General features: G+C 38.2%; 1 protein-coding gene across 1 annotated transcript; it reads left to right on the top strand.

The window, feature by feature from the left end:
• Positions 1–10,093: 10,093 nt before the first annotated feature.
• On the top strand, positions 10,094–12,980 carry LOC120221403 (putative vomeronasal receptor-like protein 4). Its single transcript, XM_039218781.1, is given in 3 exon segments — positions 10,094–10,656; positions 12,618–12,931; positions 12,934–12,980. Coding segments are annotated over 3 exon segments (924 nt in total).
• Positions 12,981–17,466: the final 4,486 nt, after the last annotated feature.

Below are 17,466 nucleotides of genomic sequence, written 5' to 3'. Positions count from 1 at the left end.
CATCAAAGAAACTATGGCTACAAGCAACATGGAGCATAAAAATAGGCATGATGAATTAAAAATGCCATAAATTAGACACATAATAAATTGGAGGCGTCCAATGCACGGATTCAAGAAGCAAAAAGGAGAATAAGTAATTTAGAAGACACCATTATAGAAAAAGAGGATACTGAGAAAGAGACAAACTGATCCAGCAACATCAAAGAAGAGTTTGAGAGCTCAGCGATACGGGCAAATGCAACAGTATCTGTATCATAGGAATCCCAGGAGAGGAAGAGAGAGGGAAGGTGCTGAGGGAGTCCTGGAACAAATTAGAGCAGAGAACTTCCCCAAGCTGGGGAAGGAAGTAAACGTCGACACCCTCAGACGTAATTTGAATTGATCTTCTGCACGGCATATCAACGTAAAAATGGCACAATATAAGGACAAAGAGAATTTTGAAAGCAGCTAGGGAGAAAAGGGCCCTAACGTACAAAGGGAAACCTATCAGAGTGGTGACAGACCTACCTACTGAAACTTGGCAGGCCAGAAAGGAATGGCAGGAGATCTTCAATGTGATGAATACAAAAAATAGGCAGCCAAGAATCCTCTATCCATCAAGCCTGTATTTCAAAATAGAAGGAGAGATAAAAGTCTTTCCAAATAAACAGACCTTGAAAGAATTTGTCACCACTAAGCCAGCCCTACAAGAATCCTGAGGGGGATGCTCTGAAGGAAAGGCTGCAAGGAACAAAGATACCAGAGACACCACCACAAACATAAACCCTACAAAAGATACAAAGACTCTAAACCCACATATTTCAATAATAACACTGAATGTAAATGGGCTGTATGCGTCAATAAAAAGACCTAGGGTAGCAGAATGGATAAGAAAACCAAAATCCATCTATATGCTGCCTACAAGAAACTCATTTTACTGGAAGATATCTTCAGATTAAAAGTAAGGGGATGGAGAAATATTTATCATGCTACTGGAAATCAAAAGGATGCTGGAGTAGCTATACTTATATCAGACAAACTGGACTTTAAAGACAATAAAAAGAGATGAAGAAAGGTATTACTTAATAATTACAGGGTCTGTCCATCAGGAAGAACTAACAATCATAAATGTCTATGCACCGAATATAGAAGCACCTAAATATCTAAAACAATTAATCACAAACAGAAACAAGCTTATAGATAAGAATGTGCTAATAGCAGGAGACTTTCATACTGCACTTACAGAAATGGATAGACCAAGTAGACAGAAAATCACTGAAGAAGCAATGGACTTGAATGACACATTGGACCAGATGGATCTAAGAAATATATTTAGAACTCTACATCCTGAGGGCATGGAATTCACTTTCTTCTCCAATGCGCATGACACATTCTTCAAGATAGATCACATACTGGGACATAATGCAGCCCTCAATAAATATAAAAGAATTGAGATCATACCATGCACACTTTCATATCACAATGTTATGAAACTCGAAATCAAACAGAGGAAGAAGTCTGGAAATCTCCCTAAAACATGGAAGTAAAGAACACCCTAGGCAATTAGAGAAGAAATTTAAAAATATATGGAAACAAATGAAAATGAAAATACAACAATCCAAACTCTATGGAATGCGGTGAAAGCATTCGTAAGAGGAAAGTACATTGCACTCCAGGCCTATTTCAAGAAATTAGAAAAAGCGCAAGTCCATAATCTAACAGCTCACCTAAAGAAACTAGAGGCAGAGCAACAAGAATGCCCTAAACCTAGTAGATGAAGAAAAATAGTAAAAATCAGGGCAGAAATAAATAACATAGAGTCCAAAGAAACAATTGAACAGATCAATGAAACCAAGAGTTGGTTTTTTGAAAAAAATAACAAACTTGACAAACCTCTAGCCAGGCTTCTCAAAAAGAAAAGAGAGAGCTACCAAATAGACATAATCATGAATGAAAATGGATTTATTACAACCAACCCTTTAGAAATACAAGCAATTATCAAGGAATACTATCAAAAATTATATGCCAACAAATTGGACAAGTTAGAAGAAATGGACAAATTCCTAACCACACACTCACTACCAAAATTCACACGGGAAGAGATAGAAAATCTGAACAGACCCATAACTAGTGAAGAAATTGAATCAGTTAGCAAAAGTCTCCCAACAGATAAGAGTACTGGACCTGATGGCTTCCCTGGGGAATTCTACCAGACGTTTGAAACAGAATTAATACCCATTCTTCTCAAGCTATTCCAAAAAATAGAAATTGAAAGAAAACTCCCAGACTCATTCTATGAAGCCAGCATCACTCTGATTCCCCAGCGAGACAGAGATCAGCAAAAAATAAAACTACAGGCCAATATCCTTGATGAATATGGATGCAAAAATCCTCAACAAGATACTTGCAAATCAAATCGAACAACACATAAAAAGAATCATCCACTAAGATCAGGTGAGATTCACTCCTGGGTTACAGAGCTGGTTCAACATTTGCAAATCAATCAGTGTGATACATCATATCAACAAAAGAAAAGATAAAAACCATATGATTCTGTCTATAGATGCAGAAAAAGCATTTGACAAAATAGAGTATCCCTTCTTCATAAAGACTCTAGAGAAAGTCGGGATAGAAGGAACCTACTTAAACATCATAAAAGCCATCTATGAGAAGCCCTCAGCTAACATCATTCTGAACAGGAAAAAACTGAGAGCTTTTCCTCTGAGATCAGGAACACGACAGGGATGTCCACTCTCACCACTGTTGTTTAACATAGTGCTGGAAGTCCTAGCATCATCTTTCAGACAATAAAAGGAAATAAAAGGCATCCGAATTGGCAAAGAAGAAGACAAACTTTCACTTTTCGCGGAATACGTGATACTCTACATAGAAAACCTTACATACTCCACTAGAAGCTTACTAGAACTGACGCAAGAATTCAGCAAAGTTGCAGGGTACAAAATCAACGTACAGAAATCAGTGGCATTTTGATACACGAATAATGAAGCAACAGAAAGAGATAACAAGAAACTGATCCCATTCACAATGGCACAAAAATCATAAAATACATAGGAATAAACCTAACCAAGGATACAAGAAATCTGTATGATGAAAACTATAGAAAACTTATGAAGGACATTGAAGAAGACACAAAGAAATGGAAAAATATTCCATGCTCATGAATCGGAAGAATAAATACAGTTAAAATGTCATTACTACCCAAAGCAATCTACACATTCAATGCAATTCCAATCAAAATTGCACCAGCATACCTCTTTAAACTAGAACAAACTATCCTAAAATTTGTATGGAACCACAAAAGATCCCAAATAGCCAAAGTAATATTGAAGAATAAAACCAAAACGGGAGGTATCACCATTCCAGACTTTAGCCTCTACTACAAAGCTGTCATCATCAAGACAGTATGGTATTGGTACAAAAATAGACACATAGACCAATGGAATCGAATTGAGAACTCAGAGCTGGACCCAAAGGTATAAAGCCAACTAATCTTTGACAAAGCAGGAAAGAGTATCCAATGGAAAAAAGACAGCCTCTTTAACAGATGGTGTTGGGAGACCTGGACAGCAACATGCAGAAGATTGAAACTAGATCAATTTCTCACACCATACATAAAAATAAACTAGAGGAGAAAGCAGGAAACAACCTCCTTGACCTCCACCGCAGCCATTTCTTGACACATCCCCAAAAGCAAGGGAATCAAGAGCAAAAACGAACTATTGGGACCTCATCAAGATTAAAAGCTTCTGCACAGCAAAGGAAACAATCCACAAAGCTAATAGGCAACTGACAGAATGGGAAAAGATAGTTGCAAATGACATATCAGATATAGGGCTAGTATCCAAAATCTATAAGGAACTCACCAAACTCCACACCCGAAAAACAAACAACCCAGTAAAGAAATGGGCAGAAGATACGAACAGACACTTCTCCAAAGAGGACATCCAGATGGCCAACAGACACATGAAACGATGCTCAGCGTCCCTCCTCATCAGGGAAATACAAATCAAAACCACACTGAGATACCATCTCATGCCGGTCAGAGTGGCTAAAATGAGCAAATCAGAGGACTTTAGATGCTAGCAAGGATGTGGAGAAACGGGCACCCTCCTACACTGTTGGTGGGAATGTAAACTGGTATAGCCCCTCTGGGAAACAGTGTGGAGGTTCCTCAAAAAATTCACAACAGAACTCCCCTATGACCCAGCAATAGCACTGCTAGGAATTTACCCAAGGGATACAGAAATGCTGATGCAACAGAGCATATGTACCCCAATGTTCATAGCAGCACTCTCAACAATAGCCAAAACATGGAAAGAGCCTAAGTGTCCATCAACGGATGAATGGATCAGGAAGATGTGGTTTATCCATATGATGGAATACTCCATGGCAATGAGAAAAAATGAAATCTGGCCATGTGTAGTAACATGCATGGACCTTGAGGGCATTATGCTGAGCGAAAGAAGTCAGGCAGAGAAGGACAAATATCATATGTTTGCAGGTATAGGAGGAACTTAACGGGGGACCATGGGGGAGAAGGGGGGAAATGGTGGGGGAGAGAGAGAGAGGTGCAAACCATGAGAGACTCTTGAATGCGGAGAAGAAACTGAGGACTGATGGGTGTGGTGGGGGAGGAGGGAGATGGGCATGGAGGCGGGTACTTGTGGGGATAAGCACTTGGTGTTATATGGAAACCAACTTGAGAATAAACTGTTTGTAAAAAAACAAAACAAAACACTCTCTTTACAAGCCGAGGTTTTTCTCTTCTCCAGGGAGGGTTCTGTGAGCAATCTCAGCATCTTTTTCCTTTCCCCTCAACTCGCTGTGGCTCACCACGTCTAGCCGTGGCTCATCACTCACGGCAGCTGCACGCAAGCTAGGATCCCTCCCCTCCTTCCATCACCCCTCCCTCTGTATCTTTTTCTCCGGGTCCCAGCTGCTTTTATCTTCCCCAGTTCGCAGTCACGCACTTATGAGGTTTCCTTCCTAGTGTATTCTGTCTCCTTCTCTTCCCAAAACCCTACGGCCCAGTGTCCTATGACTTCAGACCTTCTCTGTTTGAGAGACAGGTGCAAGCAAAATGCACGGAGCTCCCTACTTCTCCGCCATCTCGCCACAATCCACCCAATTAGCAGATCTTTGAAAAAGGACTACACTTGTGATGAGCACTGGGTGTTATATGGAAGTGTTGAATGACTAAATTGTACACCAGAAACTAAAATTACACTCCACATTAATAAACTGGAATATAAATGAATAATTTTAAAAAATGGGCCACAGACAAACCAATCATGATAAAGATTAAGGTTAACCTTAGTTATAAAAATTGTTCTTGATAGGTGTCACAAAAGCAAACAGTTTTTAAGTTTCCCTATTACTGCATGTGTGAAATACCAGAGTCTCAAAAGAAGAAACAACTGAAGAGACTGAAGGTCAGGGGTAATGGAATACACCGCTACAGGAGGCTAGAAGTCTCGTCAAATAAGATACTGTGTCAAAGGGAGTGCATATCTCAGTCCTAAGTGCTGCTTGAATGGAGATGCACTTTTAACATTTACTAAGTGCACTGGGCCAAACAGGTAGAGGATTCTATGTTGGAAGGCAGGCTACAATTTTCTGACTATGTAGGTGCCTTGGCACAGAGCTGAGTCCCCTTTAAAGAAGATTATTTCATCCAAGCGATGTGGGGGAGACATTTTATTCATTTCCACAAATGTGCTGGATCATCTAGCTATGCACCTGAAACCAATTTAGAATACATGAGAAGCCTGCCAAAAACTCTTGCACCATCAGGGATACCTTGGGAAATCTGGCATGGTGTTCTATTCACATGGAATCGGTGTTATTGAAAGACTTTTAGTTTGTTCACAGACAACCTATAACTCACGGGAAAGGTTATCTATGATAATGATTTTACATAAACAAAAGTTTGGAATGCAAGTGTTTCTCATCTATTATTACTATTAAGTAATTTCAGTTTTCCCCGTGGTGTCTCTGTCTCTCCTTCATAACATATCCCAAGGCTAGGGCTGTGCTGTTTACAGGTGATGTGATGCTTATGGACATCAGGGAGATGAACTGAGGACATCCCTTCCCTATAACCACTTCTTGTGGTCATACATCATGCAAACCAACTCACTCTAAAGTCTCAGTTAAGTATTTCTCCGTTTAATAGTGTGTGCTCAAGACCTAAATGCGAGGTGAGATGAGGCAGGATGTTTTTCTTGAAGTCTTAGAATTCTATTCTCATAGTTTCAGTCCTATATCTTATTGAATAATGACTACCATCAGCTGCTGTTTCGAGACAAAAGGTAAATTTAATAAATATTATTAGAGTATAAATATATGGATTTATGAAATGATATTTGTATTTCTGTGATATTCACTTTGAATGCTTTTAGGTTTTTCTCATTTTCATTCCTATGCTTCTCTCCAAGATGAAAAGAATAATATCTATTAAAAGCTTTAAAAGAATAATATCTATGTCAGCCAGCATTGTGTTTTCACCTGTACCGTACAATTGCCAAAGAAGAGTAGTTGCTTTTCAGTTACTCAGTGATACGTGATAATTAGCATACTTATTATTTTGGCATTTGTACCTTTTACAAAAACACTTTTATGGAACTCATCAATCAAGACGGTTTTTTTCCCTTTTTGAATTTGACAGCTTTGTTTCTGATGGTGCCACTATCACCACTGAACCATCCAACTTACCTGCACCTTGTCACTTGCAATTCTCGTAATGACTTTATGTTGACAATAACTTGTCATTGGATTTGCAATGTGTTTAAGATAGTATGTTAAAATTAATGAGGAATTAAGGTGGAATATAATGTTATTGGCTAATACAATAACAAAATGAAGATAGGATGTGATTTTGTCATCTACATTATAATGTGTGTGTGTGTGTGCGCGCGCGCGTGTGTGAGTTTCAGATGGGAAGGACTATATGAATATTATATTATTTACTAAATGATACAGCTCTAAATGCAAATTTCTTTATAAGGAAGGGAAAATATTATTAAACTTTATTTTCTCTGAAATATCACATAAGCTACTGAGAAATATCATGGGTTCTTATAAATGACTTCTTCCTTTTCTTACACATTATTTCAGACATTTGATGTCAATCTAAAGAATGAGTGTTTTTCCTAGTTTTTTTTTAAATGGTGATATTTACCCACAAGCATCTGTGATTATGTATATAATTTGAACTTAAAATATTTTTTAAAAATCTTGAGAATAGATTGAAATGAGAGTCGTTCAGGGATTTCTCCCTCCACCCAGGAAAATCCAGTTGTTTTTTCTCAGAATGAGTGGCTGAGATGTGCATTTAGATTTATAAGTTTTCAAGATTTGAGCTGGAAACAAGTTCCCCTTTGTATTCCTATGAGTTTATCAATTCTATAGATTTTTAAAAATATTTCATTTCTACTGATATACCCAGTATTTCTAAATCTCCAAATTTTCCCAGGGAGAGTTGCCAGATTTACCTCATATACACACAAGATATAGAGTAATTTGAAATTCTGAAAGACAGCAACGACTTTTTGTGCCACTCTGCAATATTTACTTACTAGTATATAATAAGAGGATGCAATAACTGGGACATACATATACTAAAATTATTTATAATTTGCCTGGTAATCAAATTTATCTGAGTGTCTTACACTTTATTGCTCACCTTGAATCTATGGGAAACATGGTGCTTTCCTGTCCAGGCTCAGCACTAAAACAGTCAAGATTGACAGTGGGAAAAAATTATTTATCCAGCAGGAATAAACCTTTTCAGTATATAGCCATTAATACAAAGCATACACGAATTAGAGGTGGCCATCCATATATGCCATGAGTTGGTAAAATAAAACATTAAAATGTTTTTATGCCATTTTATTGAATGGATTCTATTCTCTCTTTTTGGGATGTATTTGTGATGCATGCTTTCCATCTTTAAAATGACTTACGTATACAGTTATTGGATAATTACACAAACATGAGTGGTTAATATCAAATGATACTTTACTGTACTGGACAGTGACTCTAAAATTTGGATATCATTGTGCCTTTAGACCAATATCATCCTACTCCCTAAGGCCCAACATGACATCAGAACCCAAGTGTTCTGTGTGTACAGATATATGTGTTAGCAAGTATTAGTGATTGGATTCAAGCATTAAATATAAATTTGTCACATAACAGATTGAACATTTGGAAAAATAGAGCCATTTAATCACATATACAATTACTGCTTTATAAAACCACATATATCAGGTAATTATAGGGCAATGTTTTACCTGAGCAATGACCTTATGAGTCTGAGCAAAGAACACTAACTCTCAAAATTTCTTTACTGGAAAGAAAACTGAGCACTTTTTCAGAGGAAAATAAATAAAATAATAAGCAATACAGCTAAAAATGTAAGACCTGGATCCTGTTAATTAGATAAAATAATTACGCCTGTATACAGGGCAAATAACATGACAAATAATTTCGAAATTATTCAGTGACGTTACAAAGAATTCCAATGTTGGAAGTAGCCTGATCAGACATGAGGACAAGATTTTTTTATTGGTACATTTTTAAAGGCATGGAAGCATATAATTTTATTAAATGGAATCCCATGAAAAGAGCTTCATATAAACATTTTAATACAACTTTGTGGATGTCATAAAGTGGAGTATTGTGGGATTGTCCTCTTGTTCTCTTGAAATTTGAGATTTAGTCTTCAGCAATTCCCTAAATATATAAAAAGAGATTATAGAAGTAATCTCTGTGACTGAAAATTAAGGAGAGTAGGGGCGCCTGGGTGGCTCAGTCGGTTAAGCATCCAGCTTCGGCTCAGGTCATGATCTCATGGCTCGTGGGTTTGAGCCCCATATTGGGCCCTGGGCTGACAGTTCAGAGTCTGGAGCCTGCTTTGGATTCTGTCTCCCTCATTCTTTGCCCTCCCCCACTCATGCTCTCTCTTTCTCTATTTCTTTTTCTCTAAAAAATAAACATTAAAAATTTTTTAAAAAGATAAGAAAGGAGAGTCAGCCAGGTTCAAGCTGAATAAATTCTGTCAGTAGAATATGGGAAAAAAAGCTTATTCCCATCCCATTTGATGTCATATTTTCAAAGCATTTATATGATACATTAGAGTAATATGACAATGAGAATTAAGGTTGTAGAGAGAAGGATGTTTAATAATTATCAGATTTTAAAGTGAGATTATGCTAAATTATCAGGATAATCCAAATGTAATCACAATGGTCTCTAAATGTGGAAGTAGGAAGAAGAGAAAGGGTCACAGTTTGTGATGGAAGATTCAACTTGAACATTACATTTTCCCAATTGTTTGTTTGGTAATTCCTTCCTCATTAGCCTGGAATTTACAACAGTTCAACTATACAAACACCTGTGCGTCTTTTATCTGGTTATTAGAACTTTTGATGCTGAATATGAGACAGGACAACATATAACAGAAAGTAAAATAAGGGGTGCCGGGGTGGCTCAGTCAGTTGAGCGTCTGGCTTTGGCTCAGGTCGTGATCTCATGACTCATGGGTTCCGGCCCCGCGTCAGATTCTGGGCTGAGAGATAGCTCAGAGCCTAGAGACTGCTTTAGATTCTGTATCTCTCTCTCTCACTGACCCTCCCCTGCTCATGCTGTCTCTCAGAAATAAATTTAAAAAACATTTAAAAAAGAAAGTAAAATAAATGCATTTAGTAGAAGACACGGGGAATGGGTACATTATCCTGGCATGATATTTGATACATTGTGTGATATCTCTCTCTCCCTCCCTCTCTGCCTTTATCCTCTTTCGTTTTCTCCCTACTTAGATGATACATCATTGATAGATTATGATAGGTAGATGATAGAAAAATAGATCTCAGGTATGTATGTCTACAAATTATACACACACTCAACTTGTTATACAAATAATTTTGAGACCATATATCTAAGACTGTACATATAGGTTTGCTTAATAATTAGGTGAATAAATTTGGGCAAAAGGAAAACTATGATGTGGTGATGAGTATGACAACAAAGCAAATGATACTGATGATGTGAGGTCTTTTTTTCAGATAAATACATTTTTTTCTTTGTGACCATGATGATCACAACTTCCATTTATGTGAGTATTAAAATATGCCAGTTTCTACAAGTAGGCCTTGGAATCTCAGCCAACACCTTCCTCCTTCTCTTCCACATCTTCACGCTACTACTGGATCACAGATGTAAGACCACTGACCTAACCACCTTTCACTTGGTCTTTGTGCACATAATGAAACTCTTCACTGTGCTGTTTTTGATGTCTACGGACCTGTTTGAAACACTAAACTTTCTGAATGATTTCAAATGTAAGGCTTTATTCTGCATGATCCGAGTGACACGGGGTCTGCCCATGAGCACTACTTGCCTCCTGAGCATCCTCCAGGCCATCATCAGCCCCAGCACCTCCTGGTTGGCCAGGTTTAAACAAAAGTGTTCAAAGTACATCTTCCATTCTTTTCTCATCTTATGGTTTCTCAGTTTGTCTCTCAATAGTAACTGCATCTTGTATACTGCTGCTTCTAATATCACCCAGAGAAAGCTACTGCATGTCAGTAAATACTGTTCACTATCCTCAGCAAGCTCCTTTGCCAGGGGACTGCTTTTCATTTTGACATTACCTAGAGATGTCTTCTTTTTTTTTTTTTTTTTTTACAAAAAGTTTATTGTCAAATTAGTTTCCACATAACACTCAGTGCTCATCCCCACAAGTGTCCTCCTCCATGTCCATCCCCCCTCCCCCCCACATCCATCAGTCCTCAGTTTTTGTCAGCATTCAAGAGTCTCTCATGGTTTGCCTCTCTCCCTTTCCCCCACCATTTCCGCCCTTCTTCTCCCCCTTGTTCCTCCGTCAAGTTCCTCCTAATCCTCCTATACGTGCAAACATATGATATTTGTCCTTCTCTGCCTGACTTATTTCGCTCAGCATAACACCCTCAAGGTCCATCCATGTTGCTACACATGGCCAGATTTCATTGTTTCTCATTGCCATGTAGTATTCCATGGTATAGATAAACCACATCTTCTTGATCCATTCATCTGTTGATGGACACTTAGGCTCTTTCCATGTTTTAGCTATTGTGGAGAGTGCTGCTATGAACATTGGGGTACATGTGCTCCTATGCCTCAGCATTTCTGTATCCCTTGGGTAAATTCCTAGCAGTGCTATTGCTGGGTCATAAGGGAGTTCTATTGTTAGTTTCCTGAGGAACCTCCACACTGTTTTCCAGAGGGGCTGTACCAGTTTACATTCCCACCAACAGTGTAGGAGGGTGCCCGTTTCTCCACATCCTCGCCAGCATCTAGAGTTCTCTGATTTGCTCATTTTAGCCACTCTGACTGGCGTGAGGTGGTATCTCAGTGTGGTTTTGATTTGTATTTCCCTGATGAGGAGGGATGCTGAGCATCGTTTCATGTGTCTGTTGGCCATCTGGATGTCCTCTTTGGAGAAGTGTCTGTTCATGTCTTCTGCCCATTTCTTCACTGGGTTGTTTGTTTTTCGGGCGTGTAGTTTGGTGAGTTCCTTATAGATTCTGGATATTAACCCTTTATCTGATATGTCATTTGCAACTATCTTTTCCCATTCCGTTGGTTGCCTATTAATTTTCTGGGTTGTTTCCTTGGCTGTGCAGAAGCTTTTAATCTTGATGAGGTCCCAACAGTTTATTTTTGCTCTTGATTCCCTTGCTTTTGGGGATGTGTCAAGTAAGAAGTTGCTGCGGTGGAGGTCAAGGAGGTTGTTTCCTGCTTTCTCCTCTAGGGTGTTGATAGTTTCCTGTCTCACGTTCAGGTCCTTTATCCATTTTGAGTTGATTTTTGTGCATGGTGTGAGAAAATGATCTAGTTTCATTCTTCTGCATGTTGCTGTCCAGTTCTCCCAACACCATCTGTTAAAAAGGCTGTCTTTTTTCCATTGGATATTCTTTCCTGCTTTGTCAAAGATCAGTTGGCTGTATACTTTTGGGTCCACTTCTGAGTTCTCAATTCTGTTCCATTGGTCTATGGGTCTGTTTTTGTGCCAATACCATACTGTCTTGAGGATGACAGCTTTGTAGTAGAGGCTGAAGTCTGGGATGGTGATACCTCCCGTTTTGGTTTTATTTTTCAGTATTACTTTGGCTATTCGGGGTCTTTTGTGGTTCCATACAAATTTTTGGATAGTTTGTTCTAGTTTTGAGAAGTATGCTGGTGCAATTTTGATTGGAATTGCATTGAATGTGTAGAGTGCTTTAGGTAGTAATGACATCTTAACTATATTTATTCTTCCTATCCATGAGCATGGAATGTTTTTCCATTTCTTTGTGTCTTCTTCAATTTTCTTCATAAGTTTTCTATAGTTTTCATCATACAGATCTCTTGTATCCTTGGTTAGGTTTATTCCGAGGTACTTCATGGTTTTTTGTGCAATTGTGAATGGGATCAGTTTCTTGATTTCTCTTTCTGTTGCTTCATCATTGGTGTATAAAAATGCAACCGATTTCTGTACGTTGATTTTGTACCCTGCAACTTTCCAGAATTCTTGGATCAGTTCTAGTAGGCTTCTGGTGGAGTGTGTCGGGTTTTCTATGTAGAGGATCATGTCATAGAGATGTCTTCTTTATAGGAGCCATGTTTCTCTCAAGTACCTACATATTGGTTCGCTTGTCCAGGCATCAGAGGCGGTGCCAGCACCTTCACAGCACCCACCTCTCCTCACGATTCTCCCCAGAGAGAAGGGCCACACAGACTGTCCTGTTGTTGGTGAGTTTCTTTGTGGTCGTGTACTGGGTGGACGCCATCCTCTCCTTCTCTGCAACATTGTTATGGACATATGACCCAGTTATCCTAGATTTCCAGAAGCTTGTGTCGAATGTCTATGCCATGGTCAGTGTGTTAGTGGTAATTTGTTCTAATAAAAGGATAAAAACGTGTTTCCAAAGTGTGGAAAATTTTCAATCAATGTATAACTATATATTCATGAAATAGTTGTCTCCAAAATTGATTATTTTGCTTTTATTCAATCAACAGCATATTTATTCATGTAACATTAAATTTTAATGTTAATTATTTTGCCATTAGTGTATCTTTCTTTAAAATAGTTTATTATCAAGTTGGTTTCCATATAATACCCAGTGCTCATCCCCACAAGTGCCCTCCTACATAACCATCACCCCCTTCCCCTCCCCCACCCCCATCTGCCCTCAATTTTTCGGCATTCAAGAATCTCTCACGGTTTGCCTCCCTCCCTGTCTCCCACTATTTTTCCCATTCTTCTCCCCCATGGTCGTCCCTTAAGTTCCCCCTAATCCTCCTATACGTGCAAACATATGATATTTGTCCTTCTCTGCCTGACTTATTTCGCTCAGCATAACACCCTCTAGTTCCATGCATGTTGCTACACATGGCCAGATTTCATTGTTTCTCATTGCCATGGAGTATTCTATCGTATAGATAAACCACATCTTCCTGATCCATTTGTCCGTTGATGGACACTTAGGCTCTTTCCATGTTTTGGCTATTGTTGAGAGTGCTGCTATGAACATTGGGGTCCATGGACCCCTATGCATCAGCACTCCTGTATCCCTTGGGTAAATTCCTAGCAGTGCTATTGTTGGGTCATAGGGGAGTTCTACTGTTAATTTTTTGAGGAACTTCCACACTGTTTTCCAGAGGGACTGCACCAGTTTACATTCCCACCAACAGTGTAGGAGGGTGCCCATTTCTGCACATCCTTGCTAGCATCTAAAGTCCTCTGATTTGCTCATTTTAGCCACTCTGACCGGCATGAGGTGGTATCTCAGTGTGGTTTTGATTTGTATTTCCCTGATGAGGAGGGTTGCTGAGCATCTTTTCATGTGTCTGTTGTCCATCTGGATGTCCTCTTTGGAGAAGTGTCTGTTCTTTTCTTCTGCCCATTTCTTTACTGGTTTTTTTGTTTTTCGGGTGTGGAGTTTGGTGAGTTCCTTATAGATTTTGGATACTAGCCCTTTATCTGATATGTCATTTACAACTATCATTTCCCATTCTGTCAGTTGCCTATTAGTTTTGTGGATTGTTTCCTTTGCCGTGAAGAAGCTTCTAATATTGATGAGGTCCCAAAAGTTCATTATTGCTCTTGATTCCCTTGCCTTTGGGGATGTGTCAAGTAAGAAATTGCTGCAGTTCAGGTCAAGGAGCTTGTTTCCTGCTTTCTCTTCTAGGACTTTGATGGTTCCCTGTCTCACGTTCAGGTCCTTTTTCCATTTTGAGTTTATTTTTGTGTATGGTGTGAGAAATTGATCTAGTTTCAGTCTTCTGCGTGTTGCTGTCCAGTTTTCCCAGCACCATCTCTTAAAGAGGCTGTCTTTTTTCCATTGGATACTCTTTCCTACTTTGTCAAAGATTAGTTGGCTGTACACTTTTGGGTCCAGTTCTGAGTTTTCAATTCTATTCCATTGGTCTATGTGTCTATTTTTGTGCCAAGACCATATTGTCTTGATGATGACAGCTTTGTAGTAGAGGCTAAAGTCTGGGATTGTGATGCCTCCCGTTATGGTTTTCTTCCTCAATATTACTTTGGCTATTTGGGATCTTTTGTGGTTCCATATAAATTTTAGGATAGTTTGTTCTAGTTTTGAGAGGTATGCTGGTGGAATTTTGATTGGGATTTCATTGAATGCGTAGATTGCTTTGGGTAGTAATGACAATTTAAGTATATTTATTCTTCCGATCCATGAACATAGAACGTTTTTCCATTTCTTTGTGTCTTCTTTAATTTCCTTCATAAGTTTTCTGTAGTTTTCATCTTAAAGATCTCCTGTATCTTGGGTTAGATTTATTCCTAGGTATTTTATGTTTTTTTGTGCAATTGTAAATGGAATAAGTTTCAGAATTTCTCTTGTGTTGCTTCATTATTGGTGTATAAGAATGCAACCAATTTCATTGCGTTGATTTTGTACCCTGTGTCTTTGCTAAATTCTTGGATCAGTTCTAGTAGGCTTCTGGTGGTGTCTGTTGGGTTTTCTATGTAGAGTATCATCATGTCTGCGAAAAGTGAGAGTTTGAGTTCTTCTTTGCCAATTCTGATGCCTTTGATTTCCTTTTGTTGTCTGATGGCTGATGCTAGGACTTCCAGCACTATGTTAAACAACAGTGGTGAGAGTGGACATCCGTGTTGAGGATGATGTTAGCTAAGGGCTTCTCATACATGGCTTTTATGATATTCAAGTAAGTTCCTTCTCTCCCAACTTTCTCGAGAGTCTTTATTAAGAAGGGATGCTGTATCTTGTCAAATGCTTTTTCTGCATTTATCGACAGGATCGTATGGCTTTTCCTTTTCTTTTGTAAATATGATGTATCACATTGACTGATTTGCGAATATTAAACCAGCCCTGGAACCCAGGAATGAATCCCATGTGATCATGGTGGATAATTCTTTTTATGTGCTGTTGGATTCGATTTCCAAGTATCTAGCTGAGGATTTTTGCATCTGTATTCATCAAGGATATTGGCCTGGAGTGCTCTTTTTTTTTTGCTGGGTCTCTGTCTGCCTTGGGAATCAAAGTGATGCTGGCTTCATAAAATGAGTCTGGAAGATTTCCTTCATTTCTATTTTCCTTTGATTTCTATATTTTGGAATAGCTTGAGAAGAATGGGTATTAATTCTGTTTTTTAAAACAGATCTTGCTTTTATTTAAGTTTTTATTTTATTATTATTATTATTTTTTACAAATAGTTTATTGTCAACTTGGTTTCCATATAACAACCAGTGCTCTCCCCACAAGTGCCCTCCTCCATGTCAATGTCTGGTAGAATTCCCCAGGGAAGCCATCTGACCCAGGGCTCTTGTTTGTTGGGAGATTTTTGATAACTAATTCGATTTCTTCACTAGTTATGGTTCTGTTCAAATTTTCTATCTCTTCCCGTGTGAACTTTGGTTGTGTGTGTGTGTTTAGGAATTTTTCCATTTCTTCTAAGTTGTCCAATTTGTTGGCATATAATTTTTGATAGTATTCCCTGATAATTGCTTGTATTTCTGAGAGGTTGTTTGTAATCAGTCCGTTTTCATTCATGATTATGTCCTTTTGAGTGCTCTATCTTTTCTTTTTGAGAACCCTGGTTAGAGGTTTGTCAATTTTGTTTAGTTTTTCAAATAACCAACTCTTGGTTTCATTGATCTGTTCAACTGTTTTTTGGTTTCTATAAAGGTTATTTCTGCTCTAATTTTTTAATTATTTCTCTTCTACTGGGTTTGGGGTGCTCTTGTTGCTCTTCCTCTACTTCCTTTAGGTGAGCTGTTAGATTTTGTACTTGTGCTTTTTCTAATTTCTTGAAATAGGCCCTGGAGTGCAGTGTACTTTCCTCTTAGGACTTTCTTTGCCGCATCCCATATTGTTTGGATTTTGTATTTTCGTTTTCATTTGTTTCCATATATTTTTTAATTTCTTCTTTAATTGCCTGATTGGCCCATTCATTCTTTAGTAGGGTATTCTTTAATCTCCATGTTTTTGGAGGTTTTCCAGACTTCTTCCTGTGATTGATTTCACATTTCACAGCATTGTGATCTGAAAGTATGCATGGCATGATCTCAATTCTTTAATATTTATTGATGGCTGCTTTATGTCCCAGTATCTGATCTATCTTGGAGAATGTGCAATGTGCACTTGAGAAGAAAGTGAATTCCATGGCCTTAAGATGTGAAGTTCTAAATATATTTCTTAGATCTATCTGGTCCAATGTGTCATTCAAGTCCATTGCTTCTTTAGTGATTTTCTGTCTAGTTATCTATCCATTGCTGTAAGTGGAGTATTAAAGTCCCCTGCCATTAGCACATTTTTATCTATAAGATTGTTTCTGTTTGTGATTAATTGTTTTAAATATTAAGTGCTCCCATATTTGGTGCATAGACATTTATAATATTAGCTCTTCCTATTGGATAGACCCTGTAATTATTATATAATGCCCTTCTTCATCCCTTGTTACTGTCTTTACTTTAAAGTTCAGTTTGTCTGATATCAGTATAGCTACTCCAGCTTTCCTTTGTCTTCCAGTAGCATGATAGATATTTCTCCATCCCCTTACATTCAGTCTGAAGGTGTCCTCCAGTGTAAAATGCATTTCTTGTAGACAGCAAATAGATGGATTTTTTCTTTATCCATCAGCTCCCCTAAGTTTGATTGGGGCATTTATTCCATTTTCACTCAGTTTATTATTGAAAAATATGGGTTTAGAGACAGTGTGTTCTCTGTAGGATTCATCCTTGTGGTGGTGTCTCTGGTACCTTGTGTTCCTTACAACATTTCCCTCATAGAGTTCCCCTCAGGATTTCCTGTAGGGCTGGTTTAGTGTGATGAATTCATTCAATTTTTGTTTATTTGGGAAGACTTTTATCTCTCCTTTTATTTTGAAAGACAGGCTTGCTGGATAGAGGATTCTTGGCTGCCTATTTTTTCTGTTCATCACATTTAAGATTTA

Source organism: Hyaena hyaena, unplaced genomic scaffold (genome assembly GCF_003009895.1).
Source record: "Hyaena hyaena isolate Hyena2069 unplaced genomic scaffold, ASM300989v1 scaffold_790, whole genome shotgun sequence".
Lineage (NCBI taxonomy): Eukaryota > Metazoa > Chordata > Mammalia > Carnivora > Hyaenidae > Hyaena > Hyaena hyaena.
Note: the sequence above shows the minus strand (reverse complement) of the source record. Positions and strands in the feature narration are given on the sequence as shown.